Source organism: Panthera leo, chromosome D2 (genome assembly GCF_018350215.1).
Source record: "Panthera leo isolate Ple1 chromosome D2, P.leo_Ple1_pat1.1, whole genome shotgun sequence".
NCBI classification, from domain to species: Eukaryota; Metazoa; Chordata; class Mammalia; order Carnivora; family Felidae; genus Panthera; species Panthera leo.
In genome coordinates, this window is record NC_056689.1 from 38,928,925 (window position 1) to 38,952,185 (window position 23,261).

The 23,261-nt window shown below is 53.6% G+C and overlaps 1 protein-coding gene across 1 annotated transcript in view; it reads left to right on the plus strand.

Moving 5' to 3' along the window:
* The window catches only part of ANXA11 (annexin A11), a 45,200-nt gene that overhangs the window by 16,341 nt on the left and 5,598 nt on the right, over nucleotides 1–23,261 (plus strand). The window contains exons 2-11 of the mRNA XM_042909162.1: nucleotides 10,659–10,721; nucleotides 12,648–12,760; nucleotides 13,675–14,067; nucleotides 15,379–15,466; nucleotides 15,678–15,772; nucleotides 16,482–16,595; nucleotides 18,350–18,440; nucleotides 18,812–18,891; nucleotides 19,028–19,084; nucleotides 21,387–21,480. Of these exons, the coding sequence (XP_042765096.1) occupies nucleotides 10,667–10,721; nucleotides 12,648–12,760; nucleotides 13,675–14,067; nucleotides 15,379–15,466; nucleotides 15,678–15,772; nucleotides 16,482–16,595; nucleotides 18,350–18,440; nucleotides 18,812–18,891; nucleotides 19,028–19,084; nucleotides 21,387–21,480 (1,180 nt within the window). The 5' untranslated portion in view covers nucleotides 10,659–10,666. The remainder of the gene's footprint in view (nucleotides 1–10,658; nucleotides 10,722–12,647; nucleotides 12,761–13,674; nucleotides 14,068–15,378; nucleotides 15,467–15,677; nucleotides 15,773–16,481; nucleotides 16,596–18,349; nucleotides 18,441–18,811; nucleotides 18,892–19,027; nucleotides 19,085–21,386; nucleotides 21,481–23,261) is intronic.

Sequence of the window (23,261 nt, forward strand, 5' to 3'; positions counted from 1 at the left end):
GACTGGAATTTGAACCCGTGTAGTCTGGCATCAGAGTTCATTTCTTCCCACCACCCTATCCTGCCTTTGATGGAGCACCTGGGATCGCAGTGAGGCTTGATGGTCCCAATTCCTAATCCCATACTCTTCCATCAACTGGTGTGTTTTAGTTTTTGAGATACTAGTTTCTGGGGCTGGAGGAAGTATAGTATAGCCGGGTGGGGGGGTGGCGGGGGGAGGGCAGTGAAAGGCCTGGGCTTTGGAGTCTGACTGCTTGGGTGTGAATCTTGGCTCAGTCATTTGCTAGCTGTAACATTGGGCAAGTTTCCTAATCTCTCCATACCTCAGTTTCCTTATCTCTAATAGGGTATCATTATTTTAGTGTTTTGTAGAATTGTTGTAAAGTTGAATTCCACATAAAGCACGTAACACAGTGCCTAGCACATAATTATTCAATAAATGGTAACTGTTGTCATGATTGCCTAATAAGTTTGGGAAATTTGGGGATAAAGTTAAGTAGGCTCCTTTGTTACAGGATTTCTCAGAGCCTTTATTATGCTATTATGAATTGGCACTTTGGGGAGGGGATGTGGTAGGCAGCATTTTCCAAAGTTTTTGGACAACTGATCTCTCTCTCTTTGCATCCGTCTAAATTCTCAACTTGCAAGATATTAAGCTGGTGTCCAAGAACACAGTTCAGGAAACACTGAACAGTACATCAAGCTGCCTGTTTCTGCTTGCTAAGGCTGAGCTGGGGGTGGGGGGTCCAGGTCAGTGCTGAGCCAGCTCTGAATGACTGTATGTGGCATAGCTCTAGCCTGTACCTGGCTTCCCTCCTACCCTGTAGGTGTGGGGAGAGGGAAGTGGTGTGAGCCTAGGCACCTGAGGATCTCTGGAGCCTTCTGGCCATAAGGAATGGCCTTGGCAAACCCTGATTCAGAGCATATTTACTGCATTTCCTTCTGCCCTGGGAAGAGGGGCCTGAAAGTAGGTCTCCAGTGGTGGGACCGACTGGGACCACCAAACAAGCCAGCCTAGCTCAGGATGAAGTGGCCACAGGTTTTGCAGCGTGGCTGTGTTAGGAGAGAGCAGGCAGCAAGCAGAGTTCTACCACGGACCCTCTCCCTAGTGTGTTAGTGGCTTGAGTAAACAGTGCCCCTGGTGTATTTTAGCTGCAAAACCAAAGGGGTTGGAAATTAGATATTCTTCAAGGTCGCTTCCAGTGTGAACATTTGGGAGTCTATAGACCTAGGACTGGAGTAAAAATCTAAAGACCCCTTTAGGAGTCCTAGAATGCAAAAGGAAGGACGAGCCCTGAGAGGTAAAGCCCTCCCCCCAGCCCCCCTCCCAATCCCACTTCACGCCCATGGGTTAGTGAGGTCTGCGGAGATCTGGATGGACCTGGCTTCTGGTCACATTTGGGATCCTTTTCCATGTAAGATTCTTGGAAGCGGATTACTTTGGGTAGGTGTTTCTGCTTGCTTTGGGCTTCATTCGCATCCTGTCTGGGTCATTGTCTCCTGTTGTCCTGCCCACTAACCCAGGGAGAATGGCCCACCACTCCTGGGGCAGTGTATGGAGGCCAGAAGTTGCTCAGACTGGCTGGGGGCGAACTAACTTTATCTCCGCAAACAGTGCCAGGTAAGAATGTGCACCATTAATTACACCCGAGTCTGCCCAAACCTAGCCTTGCACTGGAGCGAGGAGAGTTTACAGATAAGCAAATAAATCTCTTGCTTTAAAACAATTGTATACACATAGGAACATACATAAACCACACACGCGCGCACGCATACACATGCATTTTTGTGTATGTTTTGGGGGAGGGGGTCTTGAATTATACATGAGAAACTGCTCAGCGGCAACCTTGGGTAGAGAGACCTTTTGTTTTCACTTTGTGTCTTTCTGGCTGGGTTTGAATTTCCCTACAATATGTTCTAATCTTTTTATTTTATTCTTTTATTTTAGTTTTATTTATTTATTTATTTTTAATGTTTATTTATTTTGAGAGAGAGAGAGGGAGAGAGAGAGCACGCGAGCATGAGCAGGGGAGGGGCAGAGAGAGAGGGAGACACAGAATCTGAAGCAGGCTCCAGGCTCCAAGCTGTCAGCACAGGGCCTGATGTGGGGCTCGAACTCACAAACCTTGAGATTATGACCTGAGCCGAAACCAAGAGTCGGACACTCAACAGAGCCACCCAGGCACCCCTGTTCTTTTTTAATTCTATTTTCTATTTTTTTAAGTGTAATTTATATTTCAGAGCAGTTTTAGAGTCACAGCAAAATTGAGTGGAAAGTACATTACTATCAACACCTGTTATCAACACCCCTACCAGACAAGTACATTTGTTATAATTGATGAACCTACGTGGACACATTGTAATCATCCAGAGTCCATAGTTTACCTTAGGGTTCACTTCTAGTGTTGGACATTCCCTGAATTTTAACTAATATACCCACCATTTTAGTATCATCCAGAGTATTTCACTGGCCTAAAAATTCCTCTGTGCTTTGCCTGTTCATCCCTCCCTATTCCCTAATTCCTGGAAACCACTGATTTTTTTTTTTTTTTTTTTTTTTACCCCTGATGAGTTTTGCCTTTTCCAGTCTGTCAAGAGTTGGAATCCTGCAGTATGTAGCCTTTTCTCATATGCACTGCATGTCTTTTCGTGGATTGACAGCTCATTTCTTCCTAGCACTGAATAATATTCCATCATCTGGGTATTCATCCATTCACCTACTTAAGGACTTCTTGGTTGCTTTCAAATGTTGACCATTTTGAATAGAGGTGCTGTAAACATCTGTGTGCAGGTTTCTACGTGGACTGGTTTGCAACGCACTGGGGTTAGTACCAAGAATTGCCGGATTATAGGGTAAGATAAGAAGCTGCCAGACTCTTCCAAGGGGTCTGTCCCCTGTTGCACTCCCACCAGCAGTGAGCAAGAGCTCTGGTTGCTCCCCGGCCTCACCAGCATTTGGTGTTGTCACTGGGTGGGATTTGGGGCATTCTGATAAGTGTGTAATGGTATCTCGTTGTTTAATTTGCAATTCCCTAATGTCTGATGGGGAGCATCTTTTCATCTGCTCAAATGCCGTCTGTGGGTCTTCTTTGGTGAGGTGTCCAGGCCTTTGGCCCATTTTTAAAAATCAGGTTGTTTTCTTACTGTTGAGTTTTTAAGCGTTCTTTTCTATATTTTGGATACAGCCCTTTATCAGATGTGTCTTGCATAAACTTTTTCTCCCAGTTGGTGGCTTGTCTTCTCTTCTTTTTGTTTTTAAAAATATATCAGCCGAGAATCATCTGAGCTGCATGACTTAAACTCTATATTTAAATTCTTGCATACAACCAGATTGAGGATTTAATATTAAAAGATGAATACACAAATGAATACTCCAGCCCCCAGGCTGGGGAAGGCCAATAGAGAGGTCATCCCCCAAAAGCTTCCACTCTGGTCCAGGCCTGCCTGGCTTGCTGCAGGGCACAGAGGGGCGGGAGGTCTCAGGGATGATGCTTTCAGGCCTCCCCTTCTGTTCAGCATTAGCCTGCTGCAAGCTCTGTCCCCCACCTGAGTCCCGTGCTGGCCTTCTGGGGAAGATACTTCTGTGTCCTTGTGCCCGGCATGGCACTGCCACCACCCAACCCTCCCTTTCTCTTCCATGTCCCGGAAAGTCAGCCTGGACACCAGGAGGTGTGCATAGCCCAGCCTTGCTGGAGGCTCCTGTCTCCCTCTCCCCTTGATGAGGTGGGGAAACAACGAGGCTCTCTGTTACGGGAGGGGGGCGAGTGAGCGGGAGGAGTAAGGTTCTCGTTCTGGATGATTTTGCCTCTTCTGCCAACACAGCATTTCTAGATTCCTGCGTTTGAGGACTCTGGCTCCTGTCCTTGTGGAGCCCTTGAAATGTAACCATATGCTTGCATACGTATACACAGCTTTAGGAAACAGGCCCTTTTACAGTCCTTGAGACTGTAGAGTATATAGTGTGTGCCTGCTCTATACTTTCAGCATTCGCTTTGATGGAATTATGAAGTGGGGTTCGTGAGCAAACGGCTAAGGAAGAATTCTTGAGACGTTGTTGGTGCAAAAAGGTGATTTTATTATAGCACAGGGACAGGACCCGTGGGCAGGAAGAGCTGCACTGGGGTTGTGGGGAGTGACTGATGATATACTTTTAAGTTTGTGGAGGGAGGGGGATAGAGATAAAGTGTGTTGTTTTTTTTTTTAATTTTTTTTTTTTAACGTTTATTTATTTTTGAGACAGAGAGAGACAGAGCATGAACGGGGGAGGGTCAGAGAGAGGGAGACACAGAATCTGAAACAGGCTCCAGGCTCTGAGCTGTCAGCACAGAGCCTGACACGGGGCTCGAACTCACGGACTACGAGATCATGACCTGAGCCGAAGTCGGCCGCTTAACCGACTGAGCCACCCAGGCTCCCCAAGATAAAGTGTGTTTTAAAGGAATTTGGAAGCAAGGCTTTCAGCGTTTTGAGGGGCTAGATGCTGTTGAGATAAGGTTACTTGTGGTTTGTAATAAAAAGCATGAAGGGGGGGGTGCCTGGGTGGCTCAGTCGGTTAAGCGGCCGACTTCGGCTCAGGTCATGATCTCACAGTCCGTGAGTTCAAGCCCCGCGTCGGGCTCTGTGCTGACAGCTCAGAGCCTGGAGCCTGTTTCAGATTCTGTCTCCCTCTCTCTGACCCTCCCCTGTTCATGCTCTGTCTCTCCCTGTCTCAAAAATAAATAAAAAGTTAAAAAATTAAAAAAAAAAAAAAAAAAAAAAGCACGAAGGCAGCCATGAGCTCCTTGAGCAAGGTCACGCTCTGTGTATATCAGATGTGTGTCAGTGGGCTTCAGGTTGTAAGGAGATGTAATTCAAGCTACATTTCTCTTGCTTTTGTTTCCTCATCAGCCTGGCACTATGAGGCTCGGTTCTGATGCGATCCTGGGATGCCCAGGTCTAGGTGCTTGTCTTCAGGGCTTGCTATTGGGAAGAAAGGCTAGGCAGTATAAGCTAGAAGGTGTCCCAGTACCTGAAAGGAAAGAGTGTTTCCTGGAGTGTGGAGCGCAGAATCAGTTACATCAGAATCACTGGGGATGGGGATGGGGTGATTGTTTAAATTGCAGATTCCTCGGTCCTTCCCAGGTTGAAGGGCCCAGAATGACTGGGGCCACGGCACAGGCATTTTCAGTGAGCAGTCCAGACGATTCTCGTGCGTGATGAAGCAGTGCTACCCAAAGTGTGGTCTCAGTCAAGCAGCATCGGCACCACCTGGAAGCTTCCATGTGGAAAATACAGAGTTGGAGGCCTGTCCTAGACCTCCCGATTCAGAGACTGTGGGGAAGGGACCCAGCAGTCTGGGTTTTAACAAGTCCGATGGGGGATTGTTTTGCAGACTGAAGTTGGAGAAGCACAATTTAGCCAGAGACAGGCCACAGCTGGATGAAATCAAGTGTCCAGTGGCAGGTGGATGGCCCCAGTGAGGAAGCAGGGGTGGTGTTTGTTTCACACGGGCCCAAAAGTGGCAGGACTGGAGGCTGGACGTTCCCCAGAGACTGGTGTCTGAGAATTGGAGCAATCCTGAAAGAGGCCGGCTGCCTGCCTTGTGGAATAAGCTCTCTCCAGTGAGTCCCCGGGTCAGTGTCCTGACCAGAGCCACCGTAGAATGGGGGATATGCCCCAGTCTGTGAGACTTGCATCAGCAATGTGAAGCATTCCTCCCCAGGCACCTTTCTCCTTTGCTGAAGGACAGAAATAGGAGAAGGGCCTGGTCAGTGCGGAAGATGCCATACTTGTGGACGCCAAAGAGAAAGCAGATCTGCTAGGTTGTAGCTCACCGTGTTCTCCTCTGCAGTGGAGGACGAGGGCTGGACAGGCCCTGGGAGAGGACGGTGAGGAGCCCCTAGCAGCCCTGCCTGAGCTCACCTCCGAGCGGGGATATGGCAGCCCCGGGGTGCCGGGAACACTTCTCCACCGAGTACAGCAGGCCCTGGTGGTGGCCTCTTTTTTAAAAAAAAAAATGTTTATTTATTTTTGAGAGAGAGAGTGAGACAAAGGATCCGAAGCAGGCTCTGCACTGACAGCAGACAGCCCAATGCGGGGCTCGAACTACAAACCGAGATCATGTCCTGGGCTGAAGCTGGACGCTCAACCGACTGAGCCACAAGCCACCCAGGCACCCCCGGTGGTGGCTCAAAGTTACACAAAGACTGGACGATGAGCAGATTTCTTAATGTTCACAAAGGGGAAAGCATGTGGGCACTATGAGTCAGAGAGTTGGATCCCAGCATCCTCCTGGCTGGGTAGGCACTGGGGCCAGGGATGGTGCACCCCAAGGGTGCCCTAGGTCATCCAGCTGCCGTCGCCCTTCTCCTGGGGATTATTAGGCAGGTAAACCAGAGGACTCTAGGCATGGGCAGTGTGTTAGAATCCTCACTTGACGGAGGCCCTCTTTAAACCATCATGAAGTTGATGGGGACTCGTGTGTGGTGTTGTGGTAGAGTTGAGGGCCGGATAGCCGGCTGAGTGGCTGCACCTGCTGTTGTGGGGCTGGCGTGTGGTCGGCAGTGACAGTTCAAGAGTGTGGTCCTTGGCCCTTTTCTCCCAGTTACTTGGAAGAAAGCAGATGTCATGCTTACCAAATCAGCGGCTATAAAACCAAACTGAGCATGAAGATGTTTGATATCGGAATGTCCGCACATCAGCAGGCTGAGCAGCAGGCTGAATAATCGGGAGTTTAACAGGAATCCGCATCAGGTCTCCTTGTCCAGAACTTTCTCTCAGTGTACCCCCCAGAGAGGCAGGGAAGAGGGAGGCGGTGGTCCTGTCCTGCCCTGTACTCTTGGGGGACCACAACTGGGGCCTTTGCTTCTAAAGAGGGCTCCGCGACAGAGAAGGGAGTGAGTTGCAGACCGGAAGTGGTGGGGAAATGAGGCTGCTTGCAGGAGAGGGCGTGGACTGGAGGTGGACTCACAAGGGGAGGGGAAGACCCGGGGATGAAAGCCTGCTCCCCGGACATGGGTTTAGACCCGGCTTACTGACAGGGGACAAATTTAGACTCTTGCTGGGAAGTCTGCAAAGCCCTCCTGGGAATGAGTGCCATCACTCCGGGAGCAGCCTGAGGCTGCCCTGTGGTCCTGCCCTGGGCGGGGACACACTAGTGGATCCTCTGGGTCTGGGTCCCCTGGTACATTTATGTAATAATGCTAACCCCAGGCTCTGAGCCAGGCTGCCTGGGGCTGAATAGACCCTGTGTGAGTTATTTAAATCTTGGAAGGACAGCCATGGCCTCAAGTGAGCTCAGAAATCCGCACCTGAATCAGGCCTTTTTTAAAGCTGTTGTTTTAATAGGCAATACATGCATGTGGCAAAAAAGTGTAAATATAAACCGTAAGCTTCATTTCTATTCCCAGTTTTCCCTTCCAAAGGCAACCGGGGTTACCAAGTTTCTTGTTTATCATTCCAGGGATGGTGTGTGTGTGTGTGTGTGTGTGTGTGTGTGTGTATACATATACACCACTGAGTTTATATGTTTACATTTTTTTTAAAGATGTTAGCTTATAATAGCCAAATTATGGAAAGAGCCTAAATGTCCATCAACTGACGAATGGATAAGATGTGGTTTATATATACAATGGAATACTACTTGGCAATGAGAAAGAATGAAATCTGGCCTTTTGTAGCAACGTGGATGGAACTGGGGAGTATTATGCTAAGTGAAATAAGTCAGGCAGAGAAAGACAGATACCGTATGGTTTCACTCTTCTGTGGATCCTGAGAAACTTCACAGAAGACCAGGGGGGAGGGGAAGGGGAAAAAAAAAAGTTACAGAGAGGGAAGGAGGCAAACCATAGGAGACTGAAATACTGAGAACAAACTGAGGGTTGATGGGGGGTGGGGGAGAGGGGAACGTGGCTGATGGGCATTGAGGAGGGCACCTGTCGGGAGGAGCACTGGGTGTTGTATGGAAACCAGTTTGACAATAAATTATATATATATAAAAAAAAGATGTTAGCTTAGTGTATACACCATTTACACCTTGATTAATAACGGTGACCATTACCTATCCCCACATGTAGGGCTGGCTAATTCTAAAAATAGCTACAGCGGATTTACTGTATGGGTCTGTTCTGATGAACTTAACCAGCCCGTTGCAGATGGTTATTTAGGGGTTTGTTGTTGCAACAGAATGCCCCAGTGAGATCCACGTCTCTGTTATTTCACCCAGGTGTCAGTGTGCCTGGGAAATCGATTTCTAGAAGGTGAGTTTCTGGGTCAGAACTTGGCGTGTTACGTTCTGACATCTCTGTGTTTGTAATTGGCAGCTCTCCTAGCGTATTAGCATGGGTGAGCACCTTCAGTTGCTTTTCTAGAATGGCCTGTTCACATCATTTGAGTTCCTCTAGTGGTTGTTGGGTTTGTTTGGTTTTTTTATTTTTATTTTTTTATTTTTTTTTTAACATTTTTATTTATTTTTGAGACAGGGAGAGACAGAGCATGAACAGGGGAGTGTCAGAGAGAGGGAGACACAGAATCTGAAACAGGCTCCATGCTCTGAGCTGTCAGCACAGAGCCCGACGCGGGGCTCGAATTCACGGACTGTGAGATCATGACCTGAGCCGAAGTCAGCCACTTAACCGACTGAGCCACCCAGGCGCCCCTGTTTGTTTTTTTTAAATCACAAAATAATTTTCTTAAATTTTTCATTTCTCTTGTCTTTTTGTTGTTTTCCTTATTTGTTTCTTATTGTGCAGAACTTATTTTTATGTCTTTGGGGCTTGGGGCCACCTCTCATATTGAAATCTCTAGCTGAAATTAATTTTGATGTGTGGAAACAGGGTAGTATCTAGCTTTTGGTTGTTCGTGGTTTTGTTTTGTTTGTTTGTTTGTTTGTTTGTTTGTTTTTCCCTTCCTGGCTATGGATGGGCCTTTTGGCCTCAGTCTTCTGGGAGGAACGAGAAGGGCACGGAAGGGTCTTTGGTGCCCAAAGCTTCTGCTTAATGGTGGTCTCCAGAGAGAAGGGCGTCTGGAACACAACTGCAGCTCACACTGACCTCATGCAGGGTGCTTCCTCTTCCTCCCATCAGAAGGTTCCTGGTTCATCCATCATTCAGATTTCCAGGCTCTCCTCACCAGCAGGGTCTGGGGGTTCTGTCAGAAGGATCAGGCCTAGGGCAGGACCTAGGAGGACTTTATGCTGACGGCTCAGCCAGCCACAGGGGGGGGATGAGTCAGACCGAGGGCAGCACCACTGGGACCCTCAACCACCTACCTCACCACAGTGTGCAAGGGGAAGGGTCTTTGGCCCATTCTGCTCGTGGCCAATTCTAGCTCTCTCCAAGGTCACCAGGCCATCTCTGGCCTCCTGCTGCCCTGCCTACAGTCGCCCCTGGTGACACATCCCACGTCCATCATTCCTGTGGGCCCTGTGGGGACCAGTGAGTGGCACCTTAAGGAAGCCCGTCAGCCTCCTTGACAACGACATGCACAGATCTCCAAAGGAGCTATGAAGGGCAACTAGAATCTTGTGGGTGGACGACGGCATCTAGAGCAGTGGTTCTCGGAGTGGGCTCCCCGCACCAGCAGCGTCACCTGGGAATTAGTTAGAAATGCAGATTCTGGTTCTGCTGACCCAAACTGCGGCGGGGCCCCGCAACGTGTTTTAAAAGCCCCTCGGGGGTTCACACGCTGCAGTTTGAGAACTAGGCTGGGGCCCAATGTACAGGGAGAAGGCGGTCACCGGGGGTCAGCAGGTATGACTGTTGAGGGGGCCTACGGGTTTCCTGCCACTCCCACCTGTCATTGAGTGCCTCTGCAAACCGTGGCAGCTGCCAGTGAGCAAGAGGAAGGAGGCTGCGTGACAGTCTGAGTGGTCTGGGTCACAGCAGGTCTTTGTCCCCCCTGGGCAGTTCAAGTGGCGTGGCGCAGGCAGAGGGATCTGTATATAGAGGGACTTAGTGAGAGCAGGTATCCTACCGGCCACCAACAGGCAAGCGTCCTGGGTCCCCGGCCTTTCCCCTTCTCTACTCCTGATCTGCAAGACACTTACCCTTTCTGGGCTCCCAACTGCCTCGCTCGCCCTCACTCCAGATCCTGGGTCAGATGAGCTGTCCTGAGGTGTCTGGTTGCTAGAAATGATGATTCCGTGCCACAGTCCTATGCCTGAGGAACCAGAGGTTGGAGAATGAAAAATGTAGCTTGGGGCAGATGCACTTTGGAGGCCACCGTGGATAGCTTGGGGTCTGTCGGTCGGGCTCAGGGGACAGGGCCTCTGGCTGGATGGTGATGAAGACACTGGAAAACAAAGACAAATAGACCCAGACCCCTGAGAACGAGGCAGTGCGCTCTCGCCCCTGCGGTCAGAGAACAGCTCCCCACGTGCAGCATCCTGTGTCGGCCGAGGTGGGAGCGAAGCGTGGGAGAAAGGGGTTTGCCAGGAAATGCAGCCACTGGTGCGTGGTGAAGCCTGTCGTGGGTGTGGGCGCAGGCATGGGTCTACCGTTGCTTCCCTGTTCTAGCTGGGGGCCCACGCAGCAAGTAGAAGGTGAACTGGGCTGGCCCAGGTCACGCCCGAGGCGGCCCCTCCTCCTGCAGGGGCCTGGCTTGTGGGTGTCCCCGTTGTCGGGAAGGCTGGTGGCGGCTCCCGGCAGAGCCTGAGCATGGTTTCTTCCTCTTCCGCTTCAGATCAAACCATGAGCTACCCAGGTTATCCCCCGCCCGGAGGCGGCTACCCGCCGGCTGCACCAGGTAAGAGGGTCGGGCCGGCGGGGAAGGGAATGAATGCCCTGTCTGCCCGAAGTCCAGGAGTGGAGAGGGAGAGAGGAATGGTGCTTTCCAGTCATTTCCTCACTACCCCAAGGGCTCAGCCAGGTGGGGAGGGGCTGGAGAAAATCCTGGACCCAGGGGCCACGAAAGGCCTGGATTGGAAGCACTTCTGGAAAGCCGGGACAAGGCCGAGACCCAGTTTCTTGCGTTATTAGCTGATAACAAGAGGCAAATGCCTTCTTTTCTCAGAGACTCCATTTTCTCAGTCTTCTCCTTTGCAAGTGGTTTCAAGTATCTCTCCTCACTGGGCTATCCCAGATACTAATGAGGTAGCCAGGTAAAGCCTCTGGCACCGTGTCCTCCAAAGCACTGTTAGGTGACCATTGCCCCTTGTCACTTCTCCTACCCTGGGCTCAAACACGTGGTTGTGCAGCGGCAGGGTCCCTCCTGCCAAGGGAGGAAGAGGAGGCAGTCACTAAGGGTCAGATGGGCCTTCTGCAGCTGCCAGATGCTGTGGCCTGATAGCAACGGGGCTGCACCAGTTGTCAGGCCGTCAGAACCCGGCCCCAGCTCCAACACCTCTCTCTTCACACTTAGAAGTTGGCTCCTCTGGCCCCAGCCCCTCCTAGGTTCCTGAAATGAGACTGGGCCCCATGGTAGGGGAGGAAACGAGGTCTCCTGAGATGAGGGGGAGAGGGGATCATTCCAGGCTGGTCATCCTGAGGTTGCCTGAGCTGCACTGCCCCTCGCCCCCACAAGACCACCAGGCACATTCATTTCCCCAGAGCCGAGGTCCTTGAGTCTGAGCACCTATGGCTCCTGCAGGCCTCCTGAGCCCACCCTGCCATCCGACAGGTGGAGAACAGGCCTGGGGCAGGGAGGTGGCTTGGCCACTGTTGTGTGGCATATCGAGTTAAGTGGGGCCATTTCCCTCTGAACGAGACATGGCCTGGGTCTGCCAGCACTGGCCTCATGGGCCTCTCCCCAGTAGGGATCCTGCCCTTGTGTCTTACCCCTGCCACACTGAGCAGCACTGAGAGGAGGTGATTCCCAGCAGGGTCTGTCCTCAGTGTCCCAGAGCCCTGGTCAGGAAGGCATATAACAGGCCAGCGGCCCGCACCGTGATGCTAGCTGCCACGCCCCTTGTCCCGGCGCCTGCTGCAGCATGGGAGCCCTGCATGGGCATTAGGTCTTAGTCCTGCTCACAGCAGTGTGACACAAATCAATTTTTATCCCTACTTGTCAGCTGAGGAAGCTGAACTAGAGGGGCTGAGTCCCTTGCCCCAGGGCACACACCCAGTCCCTCTGGGTTCAGAGCTGGGGCTTTTTACTGCTCTCCCCTAACGTCCCCCCTTGTAGGGATGGGTGTCTGTGTTTTCTGTGACTCAACCCTCTCTCCCTCCACCCTCCCATCCTGCTCTCCCTGCCCTTCACGGACTTATGATTGCAAACAACCCGGTCAGCAGGACACCCACCCCTCCCTGCCATGCTGTTGCTGCATTGTGGATTCTCGGTCCTCTCTGAGCTCACCGCTGTCATGGGCTCAGCACAGCATCCCCAAAGACCTGTTGTTGTTTTTTTTTTTATGTCTGTATTCCTGTTCCATGATGGTGAGCCCAGGAGGGCAGGTCTGCCCTTGGCCCTCCTACCTCCTTAATAATATCCCACAGAGGTCCTGGGAGTGTTTGCTGAACCCTACCTTCCTCGGAAGGAGGTGGGGGTCCCTCTCTTCTCTTCTTCTGGCAGTGGGATTGGGTTCAACTCTCTCGCCTGAGTGTTTTCCGTGGGGTCTGTTGTGCTGTCCCCAAGGCCCTGCTTTGGTCTCCCCCCACCCCTGAGAGCTTGATGCTTTGCCTTTCCCTGTTGGGGGTGCCAGCAGGGTGCTAAAGGGCTCAGTGTTGCTTTCAGGTGGCGGTGCCTGGGGAGGTGCTGGCTACCCCCCGCCCAACATGCCCCCCATCGGGCTGGATAACATGGCCAACTACGCAGGGCAGTTCAACCAGGACTACCTCTCGGGAATGGTGAGTCCAGCCCTCCTGCTGGGGCTGCCCCTGGGGGCCACACCTGCATGGCCAGAGGGACAAAGACTGCTGGCTTTGGTGGCTTCAGAGGTGTCTGTGTGTGTGCGTACCTATGGGCAGGCACCGGGTACGGAACTGCATCTGAGAATGAAGGGTTTCCGTGAGGCCTGTCTCCAGTTCACCGTCCCTGTGCATCTTGATTTACCATCTGTAAAATGAGGGGAAGGGGAATGTGTTGGGCCGCATGGTCTCTCAAGTCCCTTTCCGCTCTGAACTGGGTGGGGGTGGTGCCTTCATAGAATATGTATTGCGCACCTCTTTTTTTTTCTTTAAAGTTTATTTATTTTGAGAGAGAGTGGGGGAGGGGCAGAGAGAGAATCCCAAGCGGGCTGCACACACTGTCAGTGTGTGGGGCTTCAACCATGAGATCATGACCTGAGCCAAAATCAAGAGCCTGATGCTTAACCGGTTGAGCCTCCCAGGCGCCCCCGGACATGCTCCTTTTATTGTTACTTGGCTTGTAATCTAAAAACAACTGCTGGCACAGTGTAAACAGTGCAGTCAGCACGCAGTCTCACCTGTGCCGAGCTTGTTCTAGACACTGGGGATACGTGAATACAACAAACAGAAACCTCAACCCTGAAGTACGAACCTACTGGGAAGACAGTCGCCATAAGTAAACTGTGTGTTTTTAGAGCAAATATGGGTGCCTTGGGCACAACGGCAGATGAGGGGTCAGGAGTGCAGACGGGGCCGGGGGACAATAGTTGCAAGCTGGGTGGTCGGGTTGGGCCTCGCTAAGAAATCGCTGCTGCTTGGACTCTGAGCTTAGGGCAGGGAAGGACAGATGCACGGGTGTGGCCGTGCTCATCAGGGACGGCCATTGATCTTAGGCTTGCTTTGTGGACTTTCAGGCATCCAACATGTCCGGGACATTTGGAGGAGCCAACGTGCCAAATCTGTACCCTGGGGCCCCCGGGGGTGGTTACCCTCCCATCCCCCCTGGGGGTTTCGGGCAGCCCCCGTCTGCCCAGCAGCCTGTTCCTCCATATGGAATGTATCCGCCCCCTGGAGGAAACGCGCCCTCCGGGATGCCTTCATATCCGCCCTACCCAGGGGCCCCTGTGCCAGGCCAGCCCATGCCGCCCCCTGGACAGCAGCCCCCAGGGCCCTACCCTGGACAGCCGCCAATGACCTACCCCGGGCAGCCGCCGATGCCGCCTCCTGGGCAGCAGCAGCAGCCAGTGCCAAGCTACCCAGGATACCTGGGGTCTGGGACCGTCACCCCTGCCGTGCCTCCAGCCCAGGTGAGTGCCCGCCCTGCACTGCCCTTTGCCCAGGCCTGGGCCCCAAAGGCCCGCGACATGTGGCATAGTGTCTTCCACCGGCAAGGCCAGGGAGGGTGCAGGGGCCAGATAAGGGCTCGGTCCTCCACCCGTAGTATCTTGTTTTAACAGGGTGTTGCGTTCTCTCAAACCCCCCACCCCTGGTTTGTGCTCTGAAAAGACCTGAGGGAGCCGGCCTGTTTCTCCCAGTTCGGTTAGATGTTCCATGTGCGAGTTGGATCTGAATGTCCTGGGGTTCTCATCACTCCTTTGTCATTTACTGCCCGGGCTCTGTGTTTTGTATGAGCTGCCAGGCCGCTGGCCTCAAGGCTTTGTGCCCAACAGCGCTTAGCCTTTAGTCCCCTGAGGTGCCTCTCAGGCTGGGTTTAGAGGATTCTTAAAACCTCCCTTGGCGAGGGAAGGGTGTTGGCCGTTCCTTCGGGACTGCTCTGGGCTCATTTTGGAGAGCATTTCATGTTTGCAGGGCCTAGAATTCATTGTCATGGTTACGTGGCCAAACCAACCAAGCATAGTGCTGGACTACTATTTTTAGACTGAGGGTCTCTGTCTTCCCTGCCCCCACAATCCCCTACTCCCGCCCTACTCTCTGTCCTCCCTGTGCCTTCCCCCTCATCCCTTCTCGGAGCTTCTCTCCTTAATTCTGTTAAAACCGGCATTGTACTGGCCACAGGAGGTAGTCCACCAAGAGACCATTTAGGCAGGAAAATTTGTTTGCCGGGAGTACAGCTGTTAGCATGAGGAAGTCCGGCAGGCGGGTCACAGAGCCTGGAAATCAGCGCTAGCCCAGGAGGTGGCGGGGCTGGGTGTACCATCACGAAGGCTGGGCACCTGCATTTCTGGGGGGAAAACCTTTTTCTCATTTGCACAGAGGTGCTGTGCTGCATGGACCACCCAGACCCTGTCAGGAAGACCCGAATATATGCTCACGTGCGCTGTGGCAGTGAGTTATCAAGAAGAGGCCAGTGGCCCCTGCTCCCGGGGCCTCCCCCTTCATCGGGAACCCAGGCCCAGTCCTGCAGAACCTGGGCAGAGGGCAGATTTTCAGCATCAGGACTCAGCTAGAGCGGGGCTCCTAGCCGCAGGAGCCAGGCAGAAAGCTCAGTACCAGAACACGAGGACACGAAATGATCGCCGTAGGCCCACTCAATTATTGGTCGCAGGCTCCTTCGGGTACCCCAACTTGTGGTGGTCAGGGCACTTCCAGAGTCTGGGCTGGGGAAGTCTTGTGTTTCGGAGATACGCCATCTTACCTAAGTCCGTTTGTCCGAGCAGTTTGGAAACCGAGGCACCATCACAGATGCTCCCGGCTTTGACCCCTTGCGAGATGCTGAGGTTCTGCGGAAGGCTATGAAAGGCTTCGGTGAGAAACCCCCGGTGGGCAACATCCTCACAGCCCCCTGGCTCGCCGGGCCCCCTGCGGGGTTGCCTGGAAGAGGGAACCCGGTCCCAGTGGTGGCGGGAGAGGAGGAGGACACGGGGGTGCTGTTGGGACGTCCAGGAGAATTGGAGGGCCCAGGCCAGGGTGGCCCCACGACCACAGCCCTGCCCACACCTACCTCTTCTTCCCCCAGGGACTGACGAGCAGGCCATCATCGACTGCCTGGGGAGTCGCTCCAACAAGCAGCGGCAGCAGATCCTCCTGTCCTTCAAGACCGCTTACGGGAAGGTGAGGGGGACTGCGGGGCAGAGGGAGGCCTGCTCCCCGCCGGACTGAGGCGTGTCCTCCAGCACAGCCCTACTCACCCTTGCTTTTCCTTGGTGCCAAGCGAGTCTAGATCTCCTGGATGGGTAGTAAGGCCCATTAGGGCGCTTCCTGCTGCCCGCCCAGTGGTGGCCTCTCGGCTCATGGCATTTTCTAGAGCGGAAGGATACTCTGAGGGGGAAATCTCAAAGGCCGGGGGTGAGGTTTGATGAGAGGCGCCTGGAGATCCGGGTTCTCGCCCTGGCTCTGCCATGACTCACAGAGACTGCAGACAAGTCATTGCCCTTCCGCTCCCACCTGGCCTGTTTTCCCTCCTGGAGACCCAGGCTGCTAGTCCCTGCCCTCATCACGACCGCCCCAGGAGGTGTAGCTGACAGACGAGCTTTGAAGGAAAAGGCTTTCAGCTCTGAACAAATGCAGTGGGACGTGCTTTGAACTTCTGGGCTTTGGAATCTTAGGTAAACACTGGCTGAATTGAACAGGCTGGTGTCCTAGCCCTGTGCTTCTGCAGCTTGACTGTGCCTGGGTCCCCTGGGAAGCTGGCTCACGTGGAGGCCCCGGCTCCACAGATCTGGGCTGGCTGAGATTTGGCTTCTCTGACGCAGATGCCGCTGGTCCCCAGACCTGTGGATTCTCAAGATCGGTCTGTTTGTTTGTTTGAATATTCGACCAGGATTTGATCAAAGATCTGAAATCTGAACTGTCAGGAAACTTCGAGAGGACAATCTTGGCTCTAATGAAAACCCCGGTCCTCTTTGACGTTCATGAGATCAAGGATGCCATCAAGGTATGTACATGTGTGTGTTCACGTGTGTGTCCGCTGGCACGCATGGACGTGCAAAGGCCAGGCCTTTCCCTGGCCTGCATGGTGTGGCTTAACCCGTTCATTAGCCGCTGTTGTGAGTGTGGCTCCTGGACCCTCTCAGGTTGGAGCCCAAGTTCTCGTGACTTCTCCGGGAGGCAGCGCAGGTATCATTCATCATCGGGGAGCATCCGGGTCTCTCCATCTGAAAAGCATGGTGGCAGCTGGGTTGTAGAGGAAGCTGGTGACACCGTGATAGGAAGAGGGATATGAGGCCCTGGGTGGTGCCACCCTTACTCATTTAGGACTCTATTAGCAGAGGGCAGGGACCCAGGCAGGATTTCTCTGGTCTTTGCTGCTTCCTGAGTGTCCCCTTCTTTCTTCATCTGCTGGGGCAGAGGACCCCTGTTGACCCCACTCCATTTACCTATGAGATTCAACCACAGAAGAGACAAGCTGTCCCTCGGTCCAAATTTCACATAGAGTCAGATTCTGACTGACCTGGTTAGGGTTAATATCTGCCCCCAGTCCAATGGATGGGGAGGAGGCGGCTCCCACAGAAGGAGGAAACCCTTGTGAATTGAACAGGGGCTCCAGAAGGAATCCATCATTTTTCAGAGGGCCTGATAGGCAGAAAGACTTTTCCTGCCCCCAAGAGGAGAGGCAGAGAATTCAGGACGGAGCCCGGAGGGAGAGCGGACCCTGCCGAAATCCTCAGACATGCCCGCTTCTAGAGACGTGTCAGGAGGCAGTTGGGGATGGCAGCCCAGACCTCAGCCCAGCCCCTGCCCCCCAGCCAGCCACGTGAGGTGGAGGCAATTGTTGAGTATAGGAAACAACACAGATTTGGGGTCGTCTGTCCTTGCCAAGCTATGTGTCTTTGAGCATCTGTAAAACGGGAATGTGGATGTTCTTTCTTGTGGCGTGTGGTGAGGGCCGGGCATGGTAGCTAACCGAAGCTCTTTGTAAGCTCCAAGTAATCTAACAGCAGTGGTAATCATGAAAATAGCTAACCCTGTGGTGTACTTCCTGTGACTGGCACGTTCTAAGTGCTTTACACGCGTAGCTCATTTAATCCCCATGACTTCCCAGGAGTTAGGTGTTAGCGTTGTTCCCATTTGATGCGCGAGGAACCTGAGGCCCAGAGAGGTTAAGGAAGGTGCCCATGGTCACACAGCTAATAAGCAGCAGACCAAGATTCAAGCCAGCCTAGGAGCCAGGATGCTGACCGTGTCCTCGGCTCTCTCCCTGTCCCTGGCGTGGTTGGTCATCTCTCTTGCCCTCGTTGCTGCCTCTTCTAGATGTCTTTAGATTCTCCACAGTCCTATCTGGGACTCACATTTGTCCACACATCTGCTCTTGCTTTATAGCCGTTTTTCAGTTGTTTTCTCGTCTCGTTCATTGGCCGAACTTGGAATAAAAACAGATCTGGGTCCGCATCTCAACCCCCCCCATTCACTGTGTGGCCTTGGAGAAGTCACTACACCTCTCCGGTGCTCAGTTTCCTGGTGGTGCAGTGGGGTGGCCCTTCATGTGATCTGTGCTCCATCACCATGTCGCTGTCACTGTGTGGTACTTTTCTGGGCCTGGGGCCTCAGCAGCCAAGCAGGGGCGTGTGGCTGTGTTGGCGGCCGCTGCTTCTGGGATTTGTGCCGTGGGGCATAGGGCACCGGCTCCTTCCCTGGATGCTGGTGAGGGAGCGGTGACAAGCCTGTGGTTTGTGTTGTCTGCCACCTCAGGGGGCTGGCACCGACGAAGCCTGTCTGATCGAGATCTTTGCTTCCCGCAACAACGAGCACATCCGGGAATTAAGCAGAGCCTACAAGACAGGTTAGGCTGGCACCCGCCCTCCGCACACTCCTGTGCTCTCTGGGCCCCGGCCACACCCTTTCCCATGGCCTCTTAAACTTTCCTGGCCTTCTTATCACCTCATCTTCTGCCTCCCCCAACACATGGGGCTTTGATCCAAGACCCGCCCCTGCCTGCTGTTCACGGGGCAGGTGACTGAGGTAAGGGAGGGATGGGGGGGAGAACTTCTTGGGTGTGGTCTGGGCCAGGCCAGGTGGGCCTGGAGGTCACAACCCCTGTGTCCCTGAAGGGCCGTGTAGACACCTCTCTCCTCGCACCCGCGCCCTGCTCCTGCCAGTGCCGGCTGGCGACTGTGGCTGCAAGGGGGGGCCTTCTCTGTGTCTCCCTTTCAGAATTCAAAAAGACCCTGGAGGAGGCCATCCGAAGCGACACGTCAGGGCACTTCCAGCGGCTCCTCATCTCTCTGTCTCAGGTACCTTTCCCGCGACAGAGCTCAGGGCTCAGAGCGGAGCGGGGTGGACCTGTGAGCAGCAAGGAGAGGGCTCGGGGATGGAGCAGGCACACAACCGCGGGGTGGAGACTTGACCACACGTCCTGCTTCCTTTCAGGGAAACCGGGATGAAAGCACCAGTGTGGACATGTCGCTCGTCCAGAGAGACGCCCAGGTGGGTGTGCTGGCCAGGGCCCCTCCTGGGCTTCCTGCGTCGGGGTGTGCCCCCCCACTTTATTTCTTTTTGTTTTTGAGTTTATTTATTTTGAGAGAGAGAACACACAGGAGGGGCAGGCGGGGAGGGGGGTGGGGGAGATAGGGAATCCCAAGCAGGTCTGCACTCAGCACAGAGCCCGAAGCGGGGCTTGTACTCATGAACCGTGAGATCATGACTGAGCAGAAACCAAGAGCCAGGTGCTTAACCGACTGAGCCACACAGGCGCCCTCCCCTTCCCCCCACTTTTTTTGCTGCTGGAGGGAGGAGCTCTGGGATGGGCAGATGGGCTCTGCTGCTTATCAGCCGTGTGACCTTGAGCAACTCTGGGCTTGGGCTCCAGCCGCTTCTCTATCTTTATCCCTCCCCCTCTACCCGCCCTCCCCCCCCCCCTTTCTGATCCCTTCTCAGAGCCAACCCGAGAGATAGTAAGTATTGCAAGAGTTGGTAGGTTAGTTATGGGTGCAGGATGTCATGTGACCTAGTCCTCTTCCTGTGTTTGGTTGCATATATCATTATGTTTGCAAACGGGCAGACTTTACACTTGCCTCATAATGCTTTTGAAGGTCTGAGCCTAGGAGCAAGCTGTCACATTCGTTGTGCAGCCTGAGAATTCTGCCCTTTTCCCCAGCCTGGTATGATTGCGGACAAAAGGCGAAGGTCTCTCGCTGCGCCTCTTTGTCCAGGCGTTGAGTGCCTCTCTAGGGGAGTTTGGGTTTCCCCCTAATGAGCTCAGACCACAGCAGTGCTGGCTGGAGAGACAGAGCTGGCTTCGCCTCTCCCCTTTCATTACTCCTGCCACCCCCAGCCCGGCACCCACCAGAAGCTGCCAGTGGTCACCTCACCTCTGCTGTCTGCCAGATTGAAGGCGACCTCTGTGGAGGGCCCGCTTTTTAGGGCTAGACGGCAGCTGCTTGTCTGCTCTGGCCCATTTCCTTCCAGATAGGGAAACTGAACCTCAAAAAGGTTGAGCCTTGTGCCCAGAGAAACCTGGAGGCAGAGACCGGATAAGGGCCCAAACTCCTGGCTTGTTCCCTGTGCCCAGACAGTATCCCAAATGCCCTCCTGCAGGGCCTACCCTAACATTTCCTTGGCTTGCGACATCCGTTCCCATTTCTGGACATAGGGCTGGGCACCCCCAAGCTCCCAGGCTCTGGCTCTTATCCCAGTGGGAATTTTCCTATTCCTGTTTTCTTGTTTCCTGGATAGTCCATTCCCTAGCTGAGGCAGAAGTTGCCTCAGTTTCTTGGTTTTGTGCCTGCTTTTCTGTCTTCTTAGTTGTAGACCTGCTCCTGCCTCACCTTGACCCATGGGATCTCCAGGCCCCTGGTGGCTGCCCTCCTCTCCTGGCTCTCGGTGCCTTTAGGTCCAAGAGCCACTACCTGGGGCCTAGAGGGCACCTTCGGGCCATCTGGTACTGGGGTTGCAAGTTAGCAAATATTTTTGGCTTAAACTTTCAAGGATTTAACAGGCAAGTGCAAATTCTGCCCATTTGCAAACATCATGGTACCCACAGTGAGACGCAGGGAAAGCACCTATCACATGAAATCCCACATCCACGGTTGGAGTCTATCAGTTGTCATAATATTTATTGTTTCATGTGTTCCCCCTTATAGATAGGGAAACTGCTTATAAAGATTGGGAAATTTTACATAGAAATCTGGATTTCTGGCGGCTGTGAGCCTAGCTTCTCTATTAAAGTGCACAGCAGGTGCTGAGAAGCGATCGCCCCTCCCCGTGGTTGGCCTCAGTCCCCGCCACCCCCTGGCCTGACAACTGGCCTGTTTCTCTCATTTCAATTACCCAGCTGACCCCTTTGGGCTTTCAAGTTTGTGACCCTGGATCTAATCTGACCTTCACATTTTAAAGATGAGGAAGTGAGGCTCTGAGCGGGCCGGTGGCCTGCCTAGAGTCCCGCGGCAAGTTGGTAGCCCGGCCCTCATTCTGTTTTGCCCCTGTGCTGCTACTCCCTTGCTTGGGTTAAAGCTGTTGCTTGCCTGTCCTGGCCTCAGTCGGCCTCGGTTCTCCTGGTCCAGGGTGTCCCATCCCTGTGCCCCGCCCCTCCCACCACCCTGCCTCAGAATCCTCTGTGTTGCCACCGAGAGGATGTGTGAATGGTGTCTAGATCCACAGGGTGAAGGGAGCACGGCCAGGGTGTGCTCCCATTTCTTTCCCCTCTGGGCCTGCAGGGCCGTCCTAGGTGGCCTGGGCCTGGTCTCTGGGGTGAGGCCTGTGTTGCATGGCCATTTTCCCATCTGTCTAGGAGCTGTATGCAGCTGGGGAGAACCGCCTGGGGACAGATGAATCCAAGTTCAACGCAATTCTGTGCTCCCGGAGCCGGGCCCACCTGGTGGCAGGTAAGGCAGTCCCAGGCCTCCCTGGGGCCACATAGATAAGAGCAGACAAGATATGATGGGGAGACACTGGGCAATCCTACTCTGCATGGAGCTTTACTCCACCTTAAAGGAGCCCCCTGGTGGTGATTTAAAAGATCTTATTGGTGGGTTTCCCAAGTTTCTGCGTGCATCTGGTTCTGGAGGAAAGCAAAGGAAGAGGTGAGAGGAATGGCAGCCTCCTGTGGGCTGGTGTCTTTCTACACCAGAGCATGGAAATTAGAATTCAGACAGCCCTCAAGAGCACCTGTTCCAAGTTATCCAGTGCCTGCATAAAAACATAAGCAGAACAATCGTACATTGTACAAAAGTAGCATTTATTTACTCCTTCACTCAGCACTTATAAGCCAAGCTCCTGCCACGTGCCAGGTCAAGGAGGAGGTGTGGGGAAGCGGTAGGGAACAGCATCATGGAATCTCTGCTGTCCTGAGGCTCGCATTCTGGCAGTAAACAAAAACGAAATAAAGTCTGTGCCAGATGGCAGGTCCTTTAGAAATGAACAATAAAGTTGGAAACGGGGATAGAAAATGGTACAGGGGTCAGGGATGGTGCTTGGGGTGGTCCTTGCTGAGGTAATGACATTTGAGTTAAAAGCATGACAGAGTAAGGGCGCCTGGGTGGCTCAGTCAGTTGAGCGAATGACTCTTGGTTTCGGCTCAGGTCATGATCTCACGGTTCAGTTGATGGGTTCAAGCCCCACATCAGGCTCTGCGCTGACATTGTGAAGCCTACTTGAAATTCTTTCTGTCTCTCTGCCTCTTCCCCACTTGTGCCATGCAAAGGCCCTGAGCAGGGGGGCTCCTGGCAAAGGGGGTCATTGAGGCTGGGGCGGGTGGCATGAGTGAGAGCCAGAGGAGACGAGATCAGAGTGGTGGACAGCCCTGGGGACAACTGCACGGACTTGGGTTTTCATCCTGAGTAAAGCCAGAGGGCCTGGAGGGCTCAGAGTGGAGGAGGGAGGTGATTTAACTTAGATTTTGCGTGTTCACTGGCTGTTGTGTCGTCAAGGGTGGAGGGTTCAGTGGCAGAGCAGGAAAGCAGCCGGGAGGCTGGCGGCCCAGACTGGGTGGCAGGGGCGGGGCGGGGAGGGGCAGATTCTGGCCCTGTTTGCTGACGCTTGGATGTGGGGTGTAAGAGAAGCAAAGCATGGAGGGTGGGTGGAGGAGGAGCGGAGTGCCTGCCTCTCCCCCGAGATCGGGAAGCTGTGGGCGGAACAGGCTTTAGGAGGGAAAGAAGTCGGGAGCCTCTGTCCAGAGATTCCAGGAGGACCACTGGGTTTAGGATTCTGGAGGTCAGGAGATGCCTACACTCCAGATGGAAGCTTGGGAGCTCTGAGTGGGTCATCGGTGCTTGAGGCTTTGGGACCGCAAGAGGTTCCCTCTGGAGGGGATCTGGAGAGAAACCAGCGGAGGACAGGGCCATGGCCATCACAGCTGGCTGTGAAGGAACACCCAGGGGAAGGGGAGTCCTGGAGGCCAGCTGTGTCGGAAAGGCTAGTATGTGAGGCGGTGAGGACTGGGAATGACAGCCACACTCAGCGGCACGGTGGGAGCCCGAGTGAAAACGCAGGCACCCGTTCCGTACGTGCCCTAGGCTGTACTGCATTCAGCAGGTGTTGGTGTTCTCCCCTTGGTACAGATGGGGGAGAAGCCACGGGGTGGTGCGGGGCCGGTGGGAAGTTAGGCCACCCAGCCGGTCACGTGGCAGAGCTCAGGTCTGAACTTGGCCCCTGGCTCCAGAGCACT